This window comes from Python bivittatus, unplaced genomic scaffold, assembly GCF_059951505.1.
Source record: "Python bivittatus isolate LINGU-HERP-01145 unplaced genomic scaffold, Pbiv_v1 ctg000700_np1212, whole genome shotgun sequence".
Lineage (NCBI taxonomy): Eukaryota > Metazoa > Chordata > Lepidosauria > Squamata > Pythonidae > Python > Python bivittatus.
In genome coordinates, this window is record NW_028277098.1 from 100,007,822 (window position 1) to 100,028,121 (window position 20,300).

General features: G+C 47.9%; 1 protein-coding gene across 4 annotated transcripts in view; it reads left to right on the top strand.

The window, feature by feature from the left end:
• The window catches only part of UCKL1 (uridine-cytidine kinase 1 like 1), a 45,856-nt gene that overhangs the window by 9,165 nt on the left and 16,391 nt on the right, over positions 1-20,300 (top strand). The window contains exons 2-8 of one of the 4 annotated variants that reach the window (XM_088154604.1): positions 9,488-9,672; positions 11,735-11,841; positions 13,555-13,725; positions 14,640-14,711; positions 15,611-15,800; positions 16,818-16,879; positions 17,974-17,990. In XM_088154604.1, coding sequence (XP_088010730.1) covers positions 9,488-9,672; positions 11,735-11,841; positions 13,555-13,725; positions 14,640-14,711; positions 15,611-15,800; positions 16,818-16,879; positions 17,974-17,990 — 804 coding nt within the window. Of the gene's footprint in view, positions 1-1,378; positions 1,398-9,487; positions 9,673-11,684; positions 11,842-13,554; positions 13,726-14,639; positions 14,712-15,610; positions 15,801-16,817; positions 16,880-17,973; positions 17,991-20,300 lie in introns of those variants that run through there. The other 3 variants (XM_088154605.1, XM_088154603.1, XM_088128397.1) reach the window with 3 other exon arrangements.

Genomic DNA, 20,300 nt, shown 5'->3' on the forward strand with positions numbered 1-20,300 from the left:
TAACCCAGTGTTTCTCAATGTTGGGAACTTTAAGATGGGTGGACTTCAACTCCCAGAATTGACTGGGATCAGGGAGACTGGGGAATTCTGGGCATTGAAGTCCACCCATCTTAAAGTTCCCAATGTTGAGAAACATTGTTCTAACCCACGCATGTATTCCATGGGCCTGAAATTTGTGTTCATTGTCCAGTAAGTGTCTCGTGTGAACACAACCCCGCTGGCCCGTCACCAGAAGGTGTAATAGATGGCCGGATATCTGAGTACCTGGCTCTGTATCTCAAATGTCACACCTGCCCTGAGTTCCAGTTTCAACCCGCCTTTTCATGTGAACTTCTGCATTTGGGATGCGTTCAGTGGCTCCGTTGTGGGGGCCACAGATTCAAGGCAAGTCATGTACTTTGTAAGTAGACTGACCATGGGGGAGGCTGGGGGCAGACCGGTGTCATGCCAGAGCACAGTGGTGAAATGTGCAGGAAAGTCTATTTTTGTCGTGGTGATGTGCCTATTGTAGAGCTTAGACCGGTGTTTTTCAACCTTGGCCACTTTAAGATGTGTGGACTTCAACTCCCAGAGTTCCCCATGGCTGGGGAACTCTGGGAGTTGAAGTCCACACATCTTAAAGTGGCCAAGGTTGAAAAATGTTGGCTTAGACTATAGTCCTGTGTCTGTTTCCCCCCTCAAAATAGCAGGGAACTCTGCCATTTAGCAATTATAGAGGTGGGGGCTTTCTGCGCCCCCGGTGTAGAAGAACCCAGGGCTAACCCCCACATCTCTAGCAGAAGAGATGCTCATCTTCCAGAGACTTGCACACACTGGCCCCAGGGGACTCTGTACCGTCCGCTCACCACGCCACGCCACCCCTTCCCTCGCCGCGTCTCTCCGTCGGGCCCTAAAATCTAGTCCAAATGTCCGAAGCAGCTTCGCCTCTGCCCTTGATGTTTTTGGCGTTTCTGGAGTAGCTTCAGACCGGGCTGTGTTGCTGCCTTTCTCTTGGCAAAGCCAGCGCTATTAATATATCAGGTAATGAATCTAATCTCTAGGTTAAAGCTATCCTCTTAGGCACGCTGGTCGTTCCAGTTCTCCGTCTCTCCGTCCTCCTCTCGCTGCGGATCTCTTGGGGGGCCCTTGATGGCTCTCGCGAGCCCCCGTGTTGCCCCCTCGGGCCCGGAGAGGAAGGGATGCGTGTGGTCTCCGTCCTAGAGACCCTGAACGCTTGCAGGCTAGGATGAGAGGTCCAGGCAAAGACGTTGCGCGCACGACCTGAGTCAACCCCTCTCCCCCAAGCGGGTTTTTCTCTGCCGACCCCCACCGCCGTGGGATTTAGGAGAGATGAGCCAATCCCCCGCAGATCCAGGGGTTAGGATTTCTGGCTGCCGGGCACTGGGAGCTGAAGGCGGGTGAGTCCCGTGTGTGGAGAGCGTGGTTGAACCTCGCCGTTTTCTCTCAAAGTTGCTTCCTTTGCTCCTGCACAGGAAATGTATGTTTTTTGAAGGAAGGCTTGAAGCAGAGAAGGGGGCCCCAAAAAGGAGAGAGGCTTTGGGGCGTGCCGTCTGACGGGGCTCACACAACCCACCAGACCAGGAGTGCTGGATCTTTTCGAATCCACGGGACAGTATTGAACATCGCGGTAATTCTGGGGCACACCAGAAGATTAATCATCGGGTATACGTATTTTTAAAGGTGTGGGTTGAGCGGGTTATACAATTTTTTTAGCATCTGCACTGTATTGAATATATGGATTATACCGAATATACATAATACAAAAAGTATTGAAAAATATAACATAAGACAAACGTCTTGGGTACAGTATAAACAAGCCCGTGACACACCTGTGTGCTCCAGCATGCCGGTTGAGAACCACTGCACTAGACTAAGTTAAACTGAGTTAGGCTAGTTTGCAATTTGGGGCGCAGCCTGTCGCCCAGCCCTTGTCTTTGTACATGGTGGGAGCACCATGTTAAGCCCTGTGATTTATTGGGGCAGACCTCACATATGGGGGGAATGGAGCAAATAAGTTGCACAACTGAGCCAAAGAGTATTGGGAGGGGTGTTCTGCCAGATGAGAAGGTCCCATAGCTTTTATTAATGGAGGGGCATGACACGGAAGAACTGGGTGTCTGTGCGGTGGGGGAAGGCGCTGGGGGTCTGTAATAGCGACATCTATTTTGGGTGTGTTTTTGCTGAACTGGTCCTTTGGTTCTCTGTTCTGCAGCCTTGCCCTGTTAATAGAAACTTGGCATCCAAATTTCTAAGCCAAGTCAAGTCTGCAGTAAACAAATATATCCTTAAGGCGCTCTCTGACACGCTGGACATTTGCCCGTCTGCTCTTCTCCAACCAGGTGCCCTCCAGCTGGGCTCGCAGACTTCTCGGGAATCCCACATTGTTCAGGATTGTTTGAGGAAGTGAGTGCCAGCAGAGCTGGGGAAAGGCCAGGTGGGGAAAATGTATTTTTAGACTTCGTAATATTTTCGTTTGAACCCATGTTCTGAGCGGGACGTCTAGCCTGATCTGCATGGAGGATAATCCGTCCACGGTTTGGAGGTGGGATGTTAGTTTGTGTTATATAGGGGGAAGGAGAGTTTCTTGAGAATTTTTTTTTTTTAAGAGTTGCGTTTTGCCCACCCTGGCTTTTTGAGATGAAAAAGTAATACATATTCTAAAGATAGCATCTTTTCTTTGTCCTGTGAACATCTGTAACATACATACATACATACAAGAGAATAGGAGAGCTAGTTTGGTGTAGTGATTAAAGGTACTGGACTAGAAACTAGGGGATTGTGAATTCCAGTTTTGCCTTGGGCATGAAGCCAGCTGGGTGACCTTGGGGCAGTCCATTCTCTCAGCCCCAGGAAGAAGGGGGCAAGGGCAACATTGGCTAGAAAAGTGCCAGGACATGTCCATGTAGTTGGCAGGAGTCAAGACTGCCTACGATGCCTGGGTGATGGAGGCGCAGCGAAGCTATCCTTAAAATGAAGGTTTATCTCCCTGGGGCAGTGTTGTCCAAACTTGGCCACTTTAAGATGAGTGGACTTCAACTCCCAGAATTCCCCAGCCAGCATGGCTGGCTGGGGAATTCTGGGAGTTGAAGTCCACTCATCTTAAAGTGGCCAAGTTTGGACAACACTGCCCTATAGGGCATCTTAAAGAAAGCCCTCCCGTTCTTTTTTGCAACCTTTCTGATGGTTTTCATGCTCAATTTTACCTTTCTGGGGTCCCTTGGATTTATACTGAATGATGCTGGGTGAGCAGAAGAACGTGGTGGGGAAGGGCAAACACCAACCTCCTTTGTAGGTGTCTGCAGACTCTTTGGAAAAGACCCTGATGCTGGGAAAGATTGAAGGCCAAAGGAGAAGGGGACGGCAGAGGATGAGATGGTTAGATAGCATCACTGAAGCAATGAGCATGAAACTGAGCCAACTCAGGGAGGCAGTGAAGGACAGGAAGGCCTGGCGCGATGTGGCTCATGGGGTCATGAAGAGTCGGACATGACTTAACGACTGAACAACAGCAACAGACTCAGGCCTTGCTAAGTATAAAGGATGCTCTGAAACGAGGGCAGGGTGGGGGTTGGATTGACCCTGATCAGCCTGTTTAAACAGCACCCCCCCCCCCGCAGTCCTTCTCTGCACCCTGGTTGGGACTCAGTTCATTTTCCAGACCGGTTCTTTATAATGGAAAGTCTCCATAGACCAGGGTTTCTCAACCTTGGCAGCTTGAAGATGGATGGAAGACGGATGAAGATGGATTCCCCGCTGGCTGGGGAATCCTGAGCGTTGAAATCCACACACCTGAAAGCTGCCAAGGTTGAGAAATCCTAGTCCAGACAGAGTCTCAAAGCCCCCTTTGCAAACTTTCAGAGATCAGTTGCATTGAAAACCGAAGTCAGCGCCTTGTGCTTAAGCAACACATGTTCTGGGCGCCGTTTTCCCCTCCCCGTCCGTGGCATCGTTTGCTCCGGTTGACGTCACTCTGGGAATTGCAGCCGGTTTGTTTACTGCTCTCCAAACAACTAAAGGCGTTTGGGGGTTGACTTTCCTTCCCCAGTTCTCGCTGGGGGACCTGGGTGGTTGGAGAATCCTTAGCAGGTGAAAAGCAAATCATCGTGGCTTTCCTTTCCCCCGAAGTGGTTCAGATTTGCGTTGGGAGTGGCCACGTTTTCCCACGTTGGCCTTTTCCCCTGTGTCCCCATTTGTGTTGGGTGTGTTGAATTGGAGAAGTTTTAAAAAATGGAATCGGAATATGGGGTTTTGGTGCCCATTTCCTCTAACGCTCGCATTTGTGATTGCAATTTTGCCAATCTGGCACAGGTTTTGCAAATATTTTCCCGAAAATAATTCATGTGGTCCATTGTTGTCATGAACTTCTTTACGCTTTGTAAACTGTTTCCTAATTCCCCTTTAAAAAAAAATGGGAATGTGTGTGAATTGTGTTGTAAAATCCAGAAAATGGTGAATTTGGAAGGACATCTACATTTTGCTTTGTGAATTTTGCTTCCTGCACCGAAAATTCAAATGCAGACTAAATCATTTTCTCCCCCATACAGGAGTCTGGAGCCCATTTGTGCTCTCTTATCAGGAAAAAAAAATGAGCGTGCACTCTAAAGATATATAGGTTTATTTATAAAGAACATACATGCCCAGTATAGATTATGTATCTTATAAAACATACCTCCTCCCAAATACACATTTTATATAATATACACTCTATTAAGTGTTGGTATAACTTGGTTTTCCTTACTATATTTTTTCAGATAAACAAATATAAATAGATATTTTGATGTTTTCCTCCCACACCCCAATGGATTCTTTTGCACTTCTCTGATCTAGTTGATGCAAGGAGCATAAGAGGAGTTAGGGTTGGAGAAGATTTGCAATCACGCTAACCCTGCAGGACGTTCAGTCTCAACTGATCAGCCTCCAGATGTCCTGATTTACACCAACTTGGGAATTGTGATCCAAAATATTGCCTGGGTCAGCACATCGGAGGAAACTTGAGTACCTGCAAAGGAAAGCCTGTGTGCTTCCAGATCTCACCGCAACAGGATATCACTTTTTTTAAAAAACTGACAGAGGGTTTAACAGCTCAACACAAACCAGGCCCTTCTAACTCTTGGTCTGTGTGGGTTTCAGTTGTTCCCACTGATCGGGGCCGAAGCTTGAACAGGGTTGGAGTTGATGAATTTCCCAAAAGGATGAGAAAGGTTTGCTAGATCAAAGAACTGCTTTTTGCCTTTTTCTCTTCTTCTTTGGGGAAGGGGGAAAAACCCAAATGTTCTGAACATTTCAGGCAATAGAAGGAGTTTTTTCCCAGTATTTATTTATGTGTTCTTTTGCGGAGCAGGTTCAGTTTCTTTTAAGGAGATGTTGGTGGTGAGACTGGTGGCTGCATTGAATTACGTTGCTCCTTCGAAGTGCTGAAATCAGAGATGTGTTGGACTACGAGGCCTATGAGATGGGGATGATGGGTGGTGGGGTGCCTCTGGTGGATGCCAGTCTGGGAAAGACTCAAATTTAAAGATGTCTGGGTGGCAGTGAGTTTGTCTTGAAGAAAGGAATGTGTTGATCCTTTTTTGCAAGCAGTAAAAGGCAAGGCAGATCTTTAGACACTGCAGATCTATTTCTTCATATATCTTCCTCCTCCTCCTCCTCCTTGCATCTCTTATCATGATCATTTATTTATTTTTGCAGTAATTTTTGTAGGAAATGTGGTCTGTGGCAATGTCCAATGACAAGGTTTCAGCTGCTGAACATTAAAATATTCATTATTTCCCATGGAATTTCACCTTCCTAGATTTATATCTTGCTCCTTCAGACGTTCCCAACAACAACCCTCCGAGGACCAGTCGATGAGAATAGCTGATAAATACACGGGATAGATAAATAAATACTGTAATGCTTTTAATTTTATTTCATTTTATTTGTCCAGTTTGTATGCTGCTGTAATTTTATTTTTCATGGCATTTTGGTTAAAAATTCGAGGGTTGGTTTATTTGTGGATGGACTTATCTGCAAGTACTGTATATATGGGAAATGCAGGTACTTTTAAAAAGTATTACCATATTTACTCGTGGATAAGCCCATCTGCGGATAAGCCGAACCCAATTTTGGGGGTGTATATTGGCACCTAAAATTCTCAGCTTGTCCGCAAGTATATACAGTAAGTAAAGAAATAGCCGCTGGGAATCAGCGATGTGATTATCAGCTATTTTCATCGACTGGTCCTCGCAGGGTTGTGGTTGGGAACGTTTGAAGGAACGATATATAAATCTAGGAAGGTGAAATTCCATGGAAAATAATGAATATAAACCTGCGGATGGGTTTATATGCAAATATATACGCTACTTTTATATTGGTTTGTCCTGCTTCCTTTCCAGAGCTCAGGGTAGCATACAGAGTGTTCTCCCATTATCCCCCACAGCGACGACCTTGGGAGGTAGGCTGGGCTGAGAGAGGAGGATTGATCCTAAGTCCCCAGCGAGCTTCTGTGGCTGAGGGAGGACTCGAACCTGGGGCTCCCTGGTCCCACGCCAACATTGTCACGCCGAGTAAGCCAACAAACATTGGTTGGGTTCAGGCTTCACACTGAGCCTTTCTCGTGGCCTGCGTGGCTGGGCTTTGAAGTGGCATGTCTGCAGCTGCGCTGCAAAAAATCATTCATGGGGCCGGGAAAGAAATACAGAGTTCATTTCAGGTAATTAAAACCAAGTATAATTAATAGGACGATTCTCCTGTCCTAATCTAGTGTTTCTCAACCTTGGCAACTTTAAGAGGGATGGACTTCAACTCCCAGAATTCCCCAGCCAGCCATGCTGGCTGGGGAATTCTGGGAGTTGAAGTCCACCCCTCTTAAAGTTGCCAAGGTTGAGAAATACTGGCTTAATCATGTTCCTCTTCTGCAGCATCGAAGGCAGGTTGAATTGGAGGTGGCTTATGGCTTGTCCTCAAAAGTGGTAGCATCCAGTCCATCTTGGCTGGTCTCAGAAAGCTGAGAAGGATCACAGCTGGGTGGTCATTGGATGGGGGACCACTAGGAAACCCCACAGCTGTAGGCTGGGCTGGGAAGTTGGAAAAACCTCCCAGAAGAAGAGCAACGTCCTAAAACGTGGCTGAGAAAATTGCCAGGGTGTGCCCATCAGATCCCCAGGTGGGTGTTTTGCTCGACCGGCTTTAGGGTCACACCTGTTGAAAAGTGCAGATTGGGAAGGAGCCCCGGGATCGCTCCCTGAAGCTGTCCTGTTTTGCAAGAAGGAAACCAGCTGAGGCAGAGGCTGGCCGGGCAACGTGCAAACCCCACACATGTTCTCCAGATGTTCTCCGCATCTGCATGTTTCCAAGGAGCTTGCTCGGGTGGGGGATCTGCCCTGCCCTGCCCTGCCCTGCCCTGCCCTGCCCTGCCCTGCCCTGCCCTGCCCTGCCCTGCCCTGCCCTTAAAGCCTGCACGATTTCTGTTGGCTGCCTTCCTGCCGGCTCTCAGCAAATTTGGAAAAGTTAACGGAGGAAGTCCGACCCCCCCCTTTCCATTGCCTCCCTGTTTTCGGGTTCTAGCTAGACGCATCCTTGTGCAATGCACGGTTGGCGCAACCCTGTCCAGCCAGGCAGCTCCCCTTTCTCACGGGGGGGGGGGTGGGAGGCTGAAAAGAGCCCCATGCAGAATTAAAACCCTCACACCCATGACTTCACGATCACTGAAACTGTCTAGGAAATGCGGCGGGGGGAAAAAGGATTGAACTTTTCCAGGCGGGAAATGACCTCCGAGGCAGGAAGCTTTGCAAAGACCTAGACTTCGGGGTTCAATTTTCCCCAGTGGCCTTGTTTGGATCTGGTATCCGGCGAGCTGGGCAAAAGCCAGCCTGTGGGTCAGCCTTAATCTCATCTCAGTTTGGTGGAGGTTTCCTTTTATTTTTGTCTCCACCTGGAACCTGCAGATAAGGACGAACCAGCTTAAAAATGTGCCAGGAGCAACCACTTCCTGATTTTTAACGGCTCCTCGGTCTTTAATAATCCTGTTCTAAGGAGATGTTAAGCCAGTGTTTCTCAACCTTTGCAACTATAAGAGGAGTGGACTTCAACTCCCAGAATTCCCCAGCCAGCCAGGCTGGCTGGGGAATTCTGGGAGTTGAAGTCCACACGTCTTAAAATGGCTCTCCCACCTGTTTTGCAGGCCGTTCAGAAAGCGGATGCCCCGAGCCTCTGCAATGGAAGGAAAAGAGGGGGAGGCTGGCGATGGAAGGATCAGCTATAAATAACCTCTCCCAGGCTTGTGGGCTGCTCTGGAAAGTTTATACAGTTGGCTGGAGGCACAAGCAGGGCTAAATGTCTTCCCGGGCGAAGGATCTCTCCGTTTATCTGCTTCCGAGCCAGACCTGGAGTGAGATTGATAAGAGGGGTGGCTTCGTTCGTGGGGCTTTGCGGCATGGCAGCCAGGCGAAGTCGCCGTGTGGGGACATAAAAGGGGAAGGATCAGTCCCCGTTGCAAATAGCGTGCCAAGCAGGATGGATAAAATAAAATAAAATAAAATAAAATAAAATAAAATAAAATAAAATAAAATAAAATGTATGTTGCGATAGGGTAAGTCAGGGGTGTCTGCAGTGGGTAGGGCCTCTCCGCAGGGAACTGCAGGGGGGGCAAATGAGGTCATGAGAGCACCACACGCAAGGCATGATTTGTGCACTGATGTCGTGGTGCGTGTGACATCATCGTGGCCGCTACCCAACGCCTGTGGGCCTTTTATCCTGGCAGCACGCGAGCGTGATAGTCACACCTGAGCGATGGGGACAGGCTGGGGCTCCCTCGCTGGGTGTGCTTGGGGTCCGGCAGGGGCATCCACGGGGGGCAGAAGCGAGTGCCCAGAGGGCATCCTGGCACCACTCCGCAAACCCTGCAATTTATGTCCGTGCCTCCGACAACATCATGGTGCGCAGGCCATAATTCCTCCTCATCCTACCCGCCGTAGATGGTGGTGGGGTCTGCCTGGGGATTATAGCGCCATTCTTTCTTGTTCAGTCCCAGATCTGTCATTCTGGTGGCCATCTCCAACCTGATGGCTTGCAGGCCCCATCGGCTCCAGCCAGCTGGAGTCAGAGTTGGTGGGAACTGTAGTTATGAGTGTTGCCAGATGGTGGGCACCTTTCCTCCTCCTCCTCCTCTTCATCCTCTCCCCCCTCCTCCTCCTCCTCCTTTCTTCCCCCTCTCACTCTTCCTTTGCTGGCCCCATCCTTGGTTTTGGCTCCCACTATGTTTCCTCCTTTGCTGGTCAACCAAGAAAAAAGCTGGTGATTTTGACCGTCCCCCCCCGTCTTCTTTAGCCCCCCTGACCTTGAGAACCCCAGCTGGCGTTCTGTAGTCCTGCATGGCCGTGCCACTTGTCACCCCAAACAGGCCACCCAGTGGAGACCGAGGGATTCCTCGTTCGCTTGAAGAGACCCCTTTGCCTGCTGGTGCTTAAGAACTGACCCCCGTGTGTCTCCCCCCTTGTCGCAACAACAGCGCAGACACCTTGGACAGGCTGCTGCCCACAATTGTCGGAACCAGGTCCCCCCGGAAGCGCACCACCAGCCAGTCCAAATCGGAGCCCCCCCTTCTGCGCACCAGTAAAAGGACCATCTACACCGCGGGCCGGCCCCCCTGGTACAACGAACATGGCACGCAGTCAAAAGAGGCATTCGTTATCGGTAAGAGGCGCCACGTTGGATTGCTGCCAATTGGAGGGCACCAGGTTGGGGCGGTGGTGGGCCCTGATCCATGATGGAGAAGGAAACGGCAGCCGAGGGGTTAAAGGGTGAGGTTTAAAGGTTGGAAGTCTCCCTCCCTCTTCAGTGGGGTCTGGAGTCTGGGTGAGAGAATTCTTGATCTGAGCCTACCTTGCAAGAGTGCTGTGATCTACCTGTCTTTCTTAGCCTCCTAGATGAAGTTAGGCTACCAAATAAATCACAAGCGGGCAACGGGATTTGAGCCAAGGGCCATTTTCCAAGAAGAAATGAGTTGTGCCACTAACTCATTAATTTCCTTTCTTTTCCATCAAATGTAGACTTCAACTCCCAGAATTCCCCAGACAGCATGTGTGGACTTCAACTCCCAGAATTCCCTAGCCAGCATGCTGGCTAGGGAATTCTGGGAGTTGAAGTCCACACATTTTAAAGTTGTCAAGTTTGAGAAACATTGATATAGAGAAGAAGGCTGGGTGATGCTTTGGATGTGATCTCCAGATGCTGCTTCAGAGCGCATGGAAACGCAACCCATTTGCAGCCCCTTAGAAAATGCTTTAAAGCAGGGCAGAGGGCTCCTACTTTTGTGTTCCCACCTACTCCAAAGCATCTCTGGGGGATTAATTCCGGATTACTGTTCAGATAATACAATTACTTCCCAGTCCTATTTACTGGTTGGGTTTACCTCTGAACTAAGTGTGTAGAATCGTAGAATGGGAATCTTGGAGGTCCTGCAGTCCAACCCCCTCAGGTTGGACCCCGCAGACCCCTTCCGATTCTCCGTTCTGCACATTTAGTTCAGATGGCAACTGAACTGGCAGATGACCGTCCAGCCTCTGTGGGAAGATCTCCAGGGAGAGAGAACTCATCGTGTCATGCGGCAGCCTGTTCCACTGGCTGCAGCTCATACAATCGGGAACTTTCTCCTGGCGTCCAACCTAAAATTCCTTCCTTGTAATATTAGGCCATTGGTTCTGTCCTGCCTTCAGGGGTGATAGAGAATAAGTCCATTCCCTCTTCTGTATGACAGCTCTTCCCGGTCTGTCAGAGGGGAAGAGCATTGCTGGATCTTGTCAAAATCCCCGCTGGGACAGTTTCCTGGCCAAGCAGATGCACTTGGGTGGCTCCCAAGCTGGACCCAGGTGGGGTGGCATTGTCCCAGTTCTGTTTCCCCAAAAATAAGGATAAATAATTGGGGTTTGCATATCCAGAATCACCCAGTTAGTCGATTCTGGTGGCTTTGATTTGTCACACGCGTCACTGTCCTTTTTCTGCCAAGGTTCTACTCCTTAGAACCTCTTGAAAGGTGCAGAAGCAGACAATAAATAATCCAGATTATTTCAAGCTTCAGGATTTTCCCAAAATCTTTCCAAGATGGATAATAAGGAGAAGAAAGAAAAGTTAGTTGTTCATCCCAGGGAATGAAAGGAGGCCTGATCTGCAGAGCTGGGGTGTCTGTGCAGGTGCACTGAAAATAAAGACCCAGCTGCAGAATGAAAGTCCTGCCCTGCGTGTGATGCCAGTAGAAAAAGGGTGAGTGGTTGAGCTCTTGGTCACAATCCCCTGCTTGGCTTTTTTGCCCTTCCCCACTCCCACTGAAGTCCATGCAGCGAAGTGCAGGCAGAGAACCATGATCCTGTCATGAGTTGTAGTGTCAAGAATTAGGGGTGGGGTCCTTTGTTATTTATTTGATTCATGAATTCATTACGGTGGGGTCTCTTAAGTATTTGTGAATTCACTGGGGTGGAGTCTCTAATTTACTGATTTCATTGGTGAATTCCTGACAATGGGGACTCTTGGATGCTCCTTCTCCTTCTCCCTCCCCTTCCCCTTCTCCTCATTTGACTTCCCCTTCTCCATCCTTCCTCCTCCTTCCGCCTCCCCCCTTCCCCTCCCTCCTCTCTCTTTTTCCTTCCTTCCTTCCTTCCTTCCTTCCTCCCTCCCTCCCTCCCTCCCTCCCTCCCTCCCTCCCTCCCCAGCCAGCCCTCCGTTGTCTCGCCATTCTGCCTTCTGCTTCGCTCCTCTTCAGGCCTGGGGGGTGGCAGCGCTTCCGGGAAGACCACGGTGGCGAGGATGATCATCGAGGCGCTGGACGTGCCGTGGGTGGTCTTGCTCTCCATGGACTCCTTCTACAAGGTGAGCAGAGCTGCGGAGGTGCCCCTGGTGTTGGAAAGCCCAGGCGGGCAGGATGAAAGGGCCAGGATTGTGAATCGTCCCCTTGGATGGCTCAGGGTGTGGGTACCTGAAGGCTCGGATGAGTAACGCGAGCCCCGCCTGAATCCTGGTGATTAAATTGGTGCGTTCCTGTTGTTTTCTGGGCAACAGTATGACTTTATATTAACTTATTCTAACTTCCAGTCTACCATGCGGCTCTGGCCTTCCTCTTAGTCTCCTGTCTAACATTAAACCGGGTCTGACTGGCCCCCCTTTTTTTTGAGTGGCCACAAGACATCCTAACCAAGGTTAGGACAGCAGTGAAGCTCACCGTATTGTAGAAATCCACCAATGTGTGAATGAAGCCAGTAGGAAACCGCCTGTAAGGTTTCTAACCCAGTCAGAGAGAGTGGAGGGCTACCTTGGCGTGATGGAGCAAGGGGCTGGATTTCAAAAAGGCCAGGACAGAAACTCAGTTTGGTTTCATTGAAATATAAAGGCAATGAAACAAATGGTTTAAATAGCGTTAATATTATTTCCCATATATTTAGGAAGGTTTGCCTTGTGTCACATTAAAAGTTAAGCATGGCTGGCTGGGGAATTCTGGGAATTGAAGTCCACACAACTTCAAGTTGCTAAGGTTGAGAATCGCTGGCCCAGTGTCACTACCATGAGATTGTTTAAATAAGTAAATATATAGAAATTGTTTAAACAAACACATAACTTTAGGAAGGATGGGAGTTACCCCCAAGATTTTGAGGGATGCAGACGGCCCTGGGAACCTAAGCTGTGCACCCCAAAAGTAGGCAAAACCAGGGCAATAGTCAGGCATGGGATCTTCCCATACTGTAGAAAGAGCAGGAACGTCACTGGGTCTTTCTTTTAGATCGATGGCTCTGCTTGCCATGGCGTCCTGGATGTTGAAATCCTGCGCCTCTGGGACCAAACTTTGGGGAACTGCCATAATAAAATGCCCAGTGCCAAACCAGGATCGATCCCTGTGGCATCTTTCTCAGCTGTTTCCCCTCCAGTCAGTTTGCAAGAAGGTTCTGAAAATACAAGCAATGAATTAAAAGGATATCCAAACACAGTTGGGTTGACATAGATGGGCTACCAGTCAGTCGTTCCATCTCTTGATATACGTGCTGAATATTTTTATTACTGCAGTCTGGCCTTCCTTGCAGGAGCCCTAACAAATGCCTGCAGGAGATGGTCAAAAAAATCAAGATGGTGGCATCCGTTTTTATGTGGAGGTTCGATCACATCGTTGTGGCGCCCGGTTGACTTTTTTGACCCTGCCTAATGGACATCCCTGATACATAGCATTATCTCCTCCACTTTTTCCTACCACAGCCTTCTTGGTGGATCAAGGGAAGTTCCAATGCGGTGGAGGGACTCGAACCCGGGTCTCCCTGCTCTTAATCCACTGCTATTGATTTATTTCCCTTGGCTGCCTATTCATGGTGACTGCCTAGTATGCCTGTTTCAAGATGCCTCTGTTTGCTTTACAATTCTTTAAGTTATATGAAAGGGTTTTAAGTTTGCACACCTCCTGGTGAGGCCAAGCATGAAAGGTAGGGCTGATGTTTGAAATCAATAAAGAAAATCTACCTGTTGAGTCATCTTGATCACCGGCCATTGCTTCTGTTGGGCTGTTCAATGCCCCCGTCCCACAAATCTCTTTTTTTGGCACAGGTTCTGACGAAAGAGCAGCAGGAACTGGCTGCCAGCAATGATTTCAACTTTGACCATCCCGACGCCTTTGATTTTGACCTGATCATCGCCACTCTCAAAAAACTCAAGCAAGGGAAAAGCGTGAAGATCCCCATTTATGACTTCACCACCCACAGTCGCAAGAAGGAATGGGTGAGCCCAGATTCTGAGATTGCCTTGATTTCAGGGGTCTTAGCTCCACCCCCTTTAGGATGGCATGTCTCCTTTGCCTGAATAACTTCTTGGGCTCAGCTTTCTCACTCCTCTAGGACAGCTGGTTTTATTGTAATTTCTTTGTTTTGATTGTTGTGAGCTGCCCTGTCAGGCAGCATACAAGTTTAATAATACATAGATAAATAAATAAAACTGGGGTTGTCATGACTAAAGATAAATCCTTAAAGGTCATAACGTATATATTAAAATAACATTCCTTTTCAATCCACTATGGCTCCTTGTGACTTCATGGGCACGTCAGTGTCATCATTTTCTTGGTACCAAGATCAAAGTGGTTGGCAATCTCCTCTTCTAGGATTTTTTTCCCCAACATCAGTCTATTTGGCAACCTTGGGATTTCCTTGTGGTCTCCCACCCAAGTGCTAATTAGGTCCAGCCCTGTTTAAACTTTGAGCCCTGAAAAACTTAGCCAGGTGCTGTGACCTGTTGAGGCAAACTGTATATTAAAATACATCTGCCAAAGTATTTCCCAAACTGGCTTCCTCCTGATGGAACTTCAGTTCCCAGAATTCCTTGTTGCCCATGCTGGCTGGGAAGTCTGGGAGATGTAGTTCCAGCACATCTGGAGGGGGCAGGGTTGGGGTAGGCTGAGAAGTACAGATGTTTTTAAAAACTGACCTGATCACGGCAAGAGTCTGAGATATCCCATGCTCTTGAGAACTTCTGATTAATTTAGCTTGGAAAAATGGTGGGTGACCATCTAGGGTTGCTTCCCCTTTCACGGAATAACATTAAACTTTTCAGCCAAGCTCATCTTGTGCTTTGCTTTCTAATATCCAAGCCATGCTTTAAACAAACGTTTACCGTCTTCATGCACAATTTCTCGCTTCCAGAAAATGCTTTATGGAGCCAACGTGATTATATTTGAAGGTATTATGGCATTTGCCGATAAGGAGCTCCTGAAGGTAAGTCTGGGGTTCCAGCCTCTTTTCCTGGGTGGGGGCGCACTGGTGGCCCCAGAGCCCCCTCCAGACACAAGTCTCCTTTTCACACACCCTGGATGCCCCGAGTCGGGAGCTGAAAGCTGGTGGCAGATATTCCCTGCCACTTTGGGGTCAGCATGGCTGAAAACTAGAGGACGGGCCCCCCAATTGGGACATCTTGTTTGAGTGGCTTTTGGCCCTACTTAGGGGGTTTTCTGTTTTTCTTTGGGGTTTGTAGGTTATATTTTATCCTTTACCTGCCCAGAGGTTGCTAAGATTGGGGCAGAAGAGAAGGCTTGGAAATTAATAAATATTGGAAATAAACTTTAAAAAATGAGGCCCCTTCCCTTCCCTTCTCTTTCTTTTTCTCTCTTTCTCTTTCTCCTCCCCTCCCTTTCCCCTTCCCTTCCCCTTCCCCAACCCTAATCCTTCCTCTTCCCTTCTTCCCCCTTGCAAGGTTGTATTGATCAATTTTTTATTAGATTTATATCCCACCTTTCTTTCAGCAACTCTAGACAGCTCACCTAGCACTCCCTCTTCCTGTTTTCCCCCATAACAACAACCCTGTGAGGTTGGACCATCTGAGAGGGAAGGAGGGAGCTTCTGTGGCTGAGGGGAGGAGAGCAGAGCCTGGGTCTCCCCACTTCTAGTCTAGCGCTTTCCAACCTTCCCCACAACCCCCTTGGCATCTCCCTAGAGCAGTGTTTTTCAACCTTGGCGACTTTAAGATGCATGGACTTCAACTCCCAGAATTCCCCAGGGAATTCTGGGAGTTGAAGTCCACGCATCTTAAAGTCGCTAAGGTTGAAAAACACTGCTCTAGAGGGATCTATTTTAGACCCATTGCCACTTGGATCTTTCCCCTTGGTTTTCCCCTCCAGCTTCTGGACATGAAAATATTTGTGGACACTGACTCGGACATCCGTCTGGTTCGGCGTTTGCGCAGGGACATCAGCGAACGGGGCCGAGACATCGAGGGAGTCATCAAGCAGTACAACAAGTTTGTCAAGCCGGCCTTTGACCAGTATATCCAGCCCACCATGAGACTGGCAGACATTGTTGTCCCACGAGGTAGGCCTCCTCTAACTGTTTGCCGGTGGCCCGGCTGGATTTCCTGCCTGGGGAGCCATTTGCAAGATCTCTCGCTCAGACTGCCCTTTTTCTCTTGCTGAAATAGTATTGGGGTCCAGTTCCAACCAGCTAGCCAAAATACTTCAAAGGATTTGGTCCGGGGCATTAAGGTAGAGTGCCACTGGATCTGGAGGTTCTGTTGTCCCTGTTGTGCTACCAACTGCCAACAGACTTCTCTAGTCTGCCCTGTGACTTGCAAATTGGCTGTGCCAAGATTGTACTGATGTAATTTTTTAAAACAAGTGCTTGGAAAGCTTCCCATTCATTTTGTTGTTTTGCTTCCTAAGGTTTGTATTTATGTATTTAAAAAATATAAAGTGAAGATTTTAAAAAATGCAAGGCAATAGTCTTGTGGACAGAATCAGCTGCAAAACTATTTTTATTGGAAAGTTTGCATCAGGATGATTCTGAAGCACGAGGAAGGAAGGAGGGAGGAGACCAATGACCTGTGTTGCCTATGAACATTTCCGTGTATATAGATTCACCTCTTACTAGGTGCAGTGATCATTCTTGCAGTTACTCACTGTTCTTGGCTGTCTGTTGGTACAGATCCATTTGTACTTTGGAGAAATCCAGCGGGAGCAGCCTTTTGCTACCTAGTTGTGGGTCTGTTAAATATATAGGAAGTTGATCTGAGAGAATTGCAACTCCAAATTTTGACTGCTGCTTGCATCAAGATCTGTAGCAGTGTTTCTCAACCTTAGCCACTTTAAGTCGTGTGGACTTCAACTCCCAGAATTCCCCAGCCAGCATAGCTAACTTTAAGATGTGTAGACTTCAATTCCCAGGATTCCCTAGCCAGCTATGCTATGCTGGGGATTCTGGGAGTTGAAGTCTACACATCTTGTCGCTAAGGTTGAGAAAGTGATCTGTGGGGTGCTTGCGCCCTCTAGGGGAGTTCCTATGCCATTACAGGGAGCAAACCGACCACCTTTTTTTCTCTCTTTTTTATTTTAGGCAGTGGAAATACTGTTGCTATTGACTTGATCGTCCAGCATGTGCACAGCCAGCTGGAGGAGGTAAGGCCTGATGGGTGTTCAGGGAAGCCCATGCATTGGGTGGTATCAGTTGGGTAGGACGCTCAGCTTCCATGCAGGTTTTCTTCTTTGCTCCAAGGGCATCCGTTGGTGCTAGCAACACTGCAGCCAGCATCAGTCCCCTTCCAAAAAAAATGTTCTTTGCCACAAAGTTTGCAGGACAGGGTTCTGGATCGGGGTCCATAGCTTATCCAAAGCTCCCCAGATTGGTTGAACAAACCTGTATCTAATCCTCTATCGAAGTTTTTAGAGGAGTAAAATTGCCCTAAACTGTTACCGGGGACAGCTGCTTGGGGCCACACCATTCCAGAGCAAATTGGAGAAATGTTGTTGGAAAATACTCCTGTTCAACCCGAGAACCCGAGAGGAGGAAAGGTGGGCGGGAGGAGGAGGAGGAAGACGACTAGCTATGCGTTTGCCCCTTCTGAGACCCATCAAAATCTATTTAAAAAAGAATTTGGGGAGCTCCCAAAATAGAAAAAATAGTTGCTCGAGTTGCATTAATCTCCAGGGGTCACTTGCAGACTAATAGCATGGTTTAATTTGGCATGGGGTGGGTGGGAACAGGGTTGTGTTGACTGCCACCCCTGCATTGTGTCGTCCAGGTTTGCTCAGGAGATCACTGGGCTAGGCTGGCCCGTGGGGGGCATCAGACCCTCATTTGAGGCATGGCACAAGCAGCTCCAGCTGGGCCCTCGAAAACCTCTTTTGAAAGGCAGGCGTTCGAAACCAAACGTTCACAAAGTCATTGCCTAAACCTGCTCTGAGCAAAACTGAAACTGTGAATGCTTTAAGGAAGAAAAACACTAGGACAGTGTTGTCCAAACTTGGCCACTTTAAGATGAGTGGACTTCAACTCCCAGAATTCCCCAGCCAGCATGGCTGGCTGGGGAATTCTGGGAGTTGAAGTCCACTCATCTTAAAGTGGCCAAGTTTGGACAACACTGCACTAGGACATGAACTTACAATGCAATGAATATAGAAAATAGATTGCTTTTTATTTCCCTCCTGGCTTCCTACTCCCCTGCTGGTGTTTTAATACTGATTTCACTGTCTTTGTTGTGTTATTCCTGCAGCGTGAACTCAGCGTCAGGTAAGGATCCGTGCCTTTTCTCTTCCCTCCCCACGTCTCCCCTCTTCTCATGCGCCAGCCCCAAGGCATTTGAAGCACAGCAGAGGCCAGGCTAATTCCCCCCTAAGCGCCAAAATCTAGCAAATGCAATTTTTTTTTTAAAAAAAGCTCTCTTTTGTTTTGAGAATAAAAATGTCCTCAAACTGTGGGGTCCCTGTTGGCCTTTTTAATCATCATCACAATGATACTTTTTTAAAAAATCAACCTTTTGAGTTAATTTTTAAATCTACCCTTTCTAGTCTTTGCCTTGTCACTTTGGGGGGAAAGAAAAGATAAAAAGGGAAAAGAGCAAGGTCTTTTGGTTTAGTTTCAAATTCATTTCAGAGGTCAGGGGCGTCATGGCCCTTGGGGGCACCCTGTTGCCAACCTCCAGTTGGATTTAACAAAGGGGAAGCTAACATTTTGAGGCTGGATACATAACCTCCAACACAGGCTAGGATCTGAATCACAGGAAGATCCTTTTAGCAGAGGAAAAGTAGCTTGAAGAAGCAAGCTAAAACTGGAGTAAATCTGCTCTTAGTTTCTCATAGTTTGCTGCTTAGTTGTACAAGATCGATCATCTGCTGGTCTTAGCATTAAAAGGGAAGGTACACACACACAAACACACACAGAATATTTCCAAAGCTTCTTTGATTGAATCAGTATTTCTCAACCTTGGCCGCTTGAAGATGGGTGGATTTCAACTCCCAGAATTCCCCAGCCAGCCATGCTGGCTGGGGAATTCTGGGAGTTGAAGTCCACCCATCTTCAAGCGGCCAAGGTTGAGAAACACTGGATTGGATCAATGGCTGGAAAGTTAGTCACTGAATGTTCTGCTGGGCTAAATAATTCTCAATCCTCCACAGGGTTTTAAGGAGCTTCGAGGAACTTTAAGGGATCCTTTATTCCTATAGGCTGAAAACTTGCTCTGAATCTACAAACCCCTGACACGCTGGGATCTCAGTGAGAGACTTCCCGTTTCCATCCTCTGATCCAGCTCGGTGACGACTCTTAGCCGACCTTGGCTGATTTCAAAAAGGAAACTGGGGCCAGGACCTGATTAGTAATGGGACAGGAGACCACCAGGAAATGCCAAAGTTGGAAGACACACAGAAGTTGAAACAATATCCTGGAAGAAGGCAGTAGCAAAACCACTTCTGCACTGTTGCCAAGAAATCTCCATGCTGCTCTGTGTAGCCAAGCAGAGGAAGGGATTGTACCCAGCCCCTCTTGGCTGCCCCTCCCCGCAAAACCAAGAAGGGCTGAGCTTAATGAGAAATTGGATAGGAGACCACCAGAAAATCTTGCAGCCATAGGTTGGACTGGGAAATCGAGGAACATCTGTAAAAAAGACATTGGCGAACTATTTTGCATGGCTGCCCAGATATTTTTATATCTATTTATATTTCAAATTTGGTCACCACCCATCTCACCAGGAAGTGACTCTGGGCGGTTTACAATAAAAACAACAAATAAATATTAATTAAAATACAATGACAATAGAATAAAAATACAATAAAAACCACATACATACATAAATACTAATATCTTCCAAGGTGCTGCTGGTAGAAAAGATATTAGCATTCAGGAGCATCTTCAAGGTGCTAGCCACCCCCAGGGTTGCCCCTTTTCTCGCCCCATGCCAGTTGGCAGAGCCGGTTGGCAGAGCCAGGACTTGACTGCTTTTTGGAAGGTCGAAAGAGTTGGGGCCTCATAAACTCATCAGGAGCTGAGGCAGAAATGAAAGGGAGTTTCTTTTATCTTTTTTTCGTCCTCTGGGGACTTTGATCTTTTAATTGCAAGGGAAAAGAAGCCTGTGATCCTGGGTAGCAGCTGAGCTTTGGCAAAACATTACGATTTCCTCTGCGTAGATCAACCCCTGTTTTCTGTAGCCCATTCTAGTCACTGCTGTAATAAGGGGGAGGGAGGAAGTTTTAAGGATATAGCTATAACAACAAACTTAATTAAGTAGGAAAGTGTTCCTAACTTCAAATAGAAGTATAAAGTGCAGGATAGAACAGAGTGACTGTGTTGACACAACTCTTAACCAAGCGATGTAAAGATGTAGTAGATACATTCATACATGCTAAGCTTGGTTAACATTAACTTGGTTTGTTTTTGGTTGTTTACAACAGGGTTCCTCAACCACTTGAAGATGGGTGGACCAACTCCCAGAATTCCCCAGCCAGCCATGCTGGCTGGGGAATTCTGGGAGTTGAAGTCCACCCATCTTCAAGTGGCTGAGGTTGAGGAACCCTGGTTTACAACATCGTGTGACCTTGCCTGGTTAGT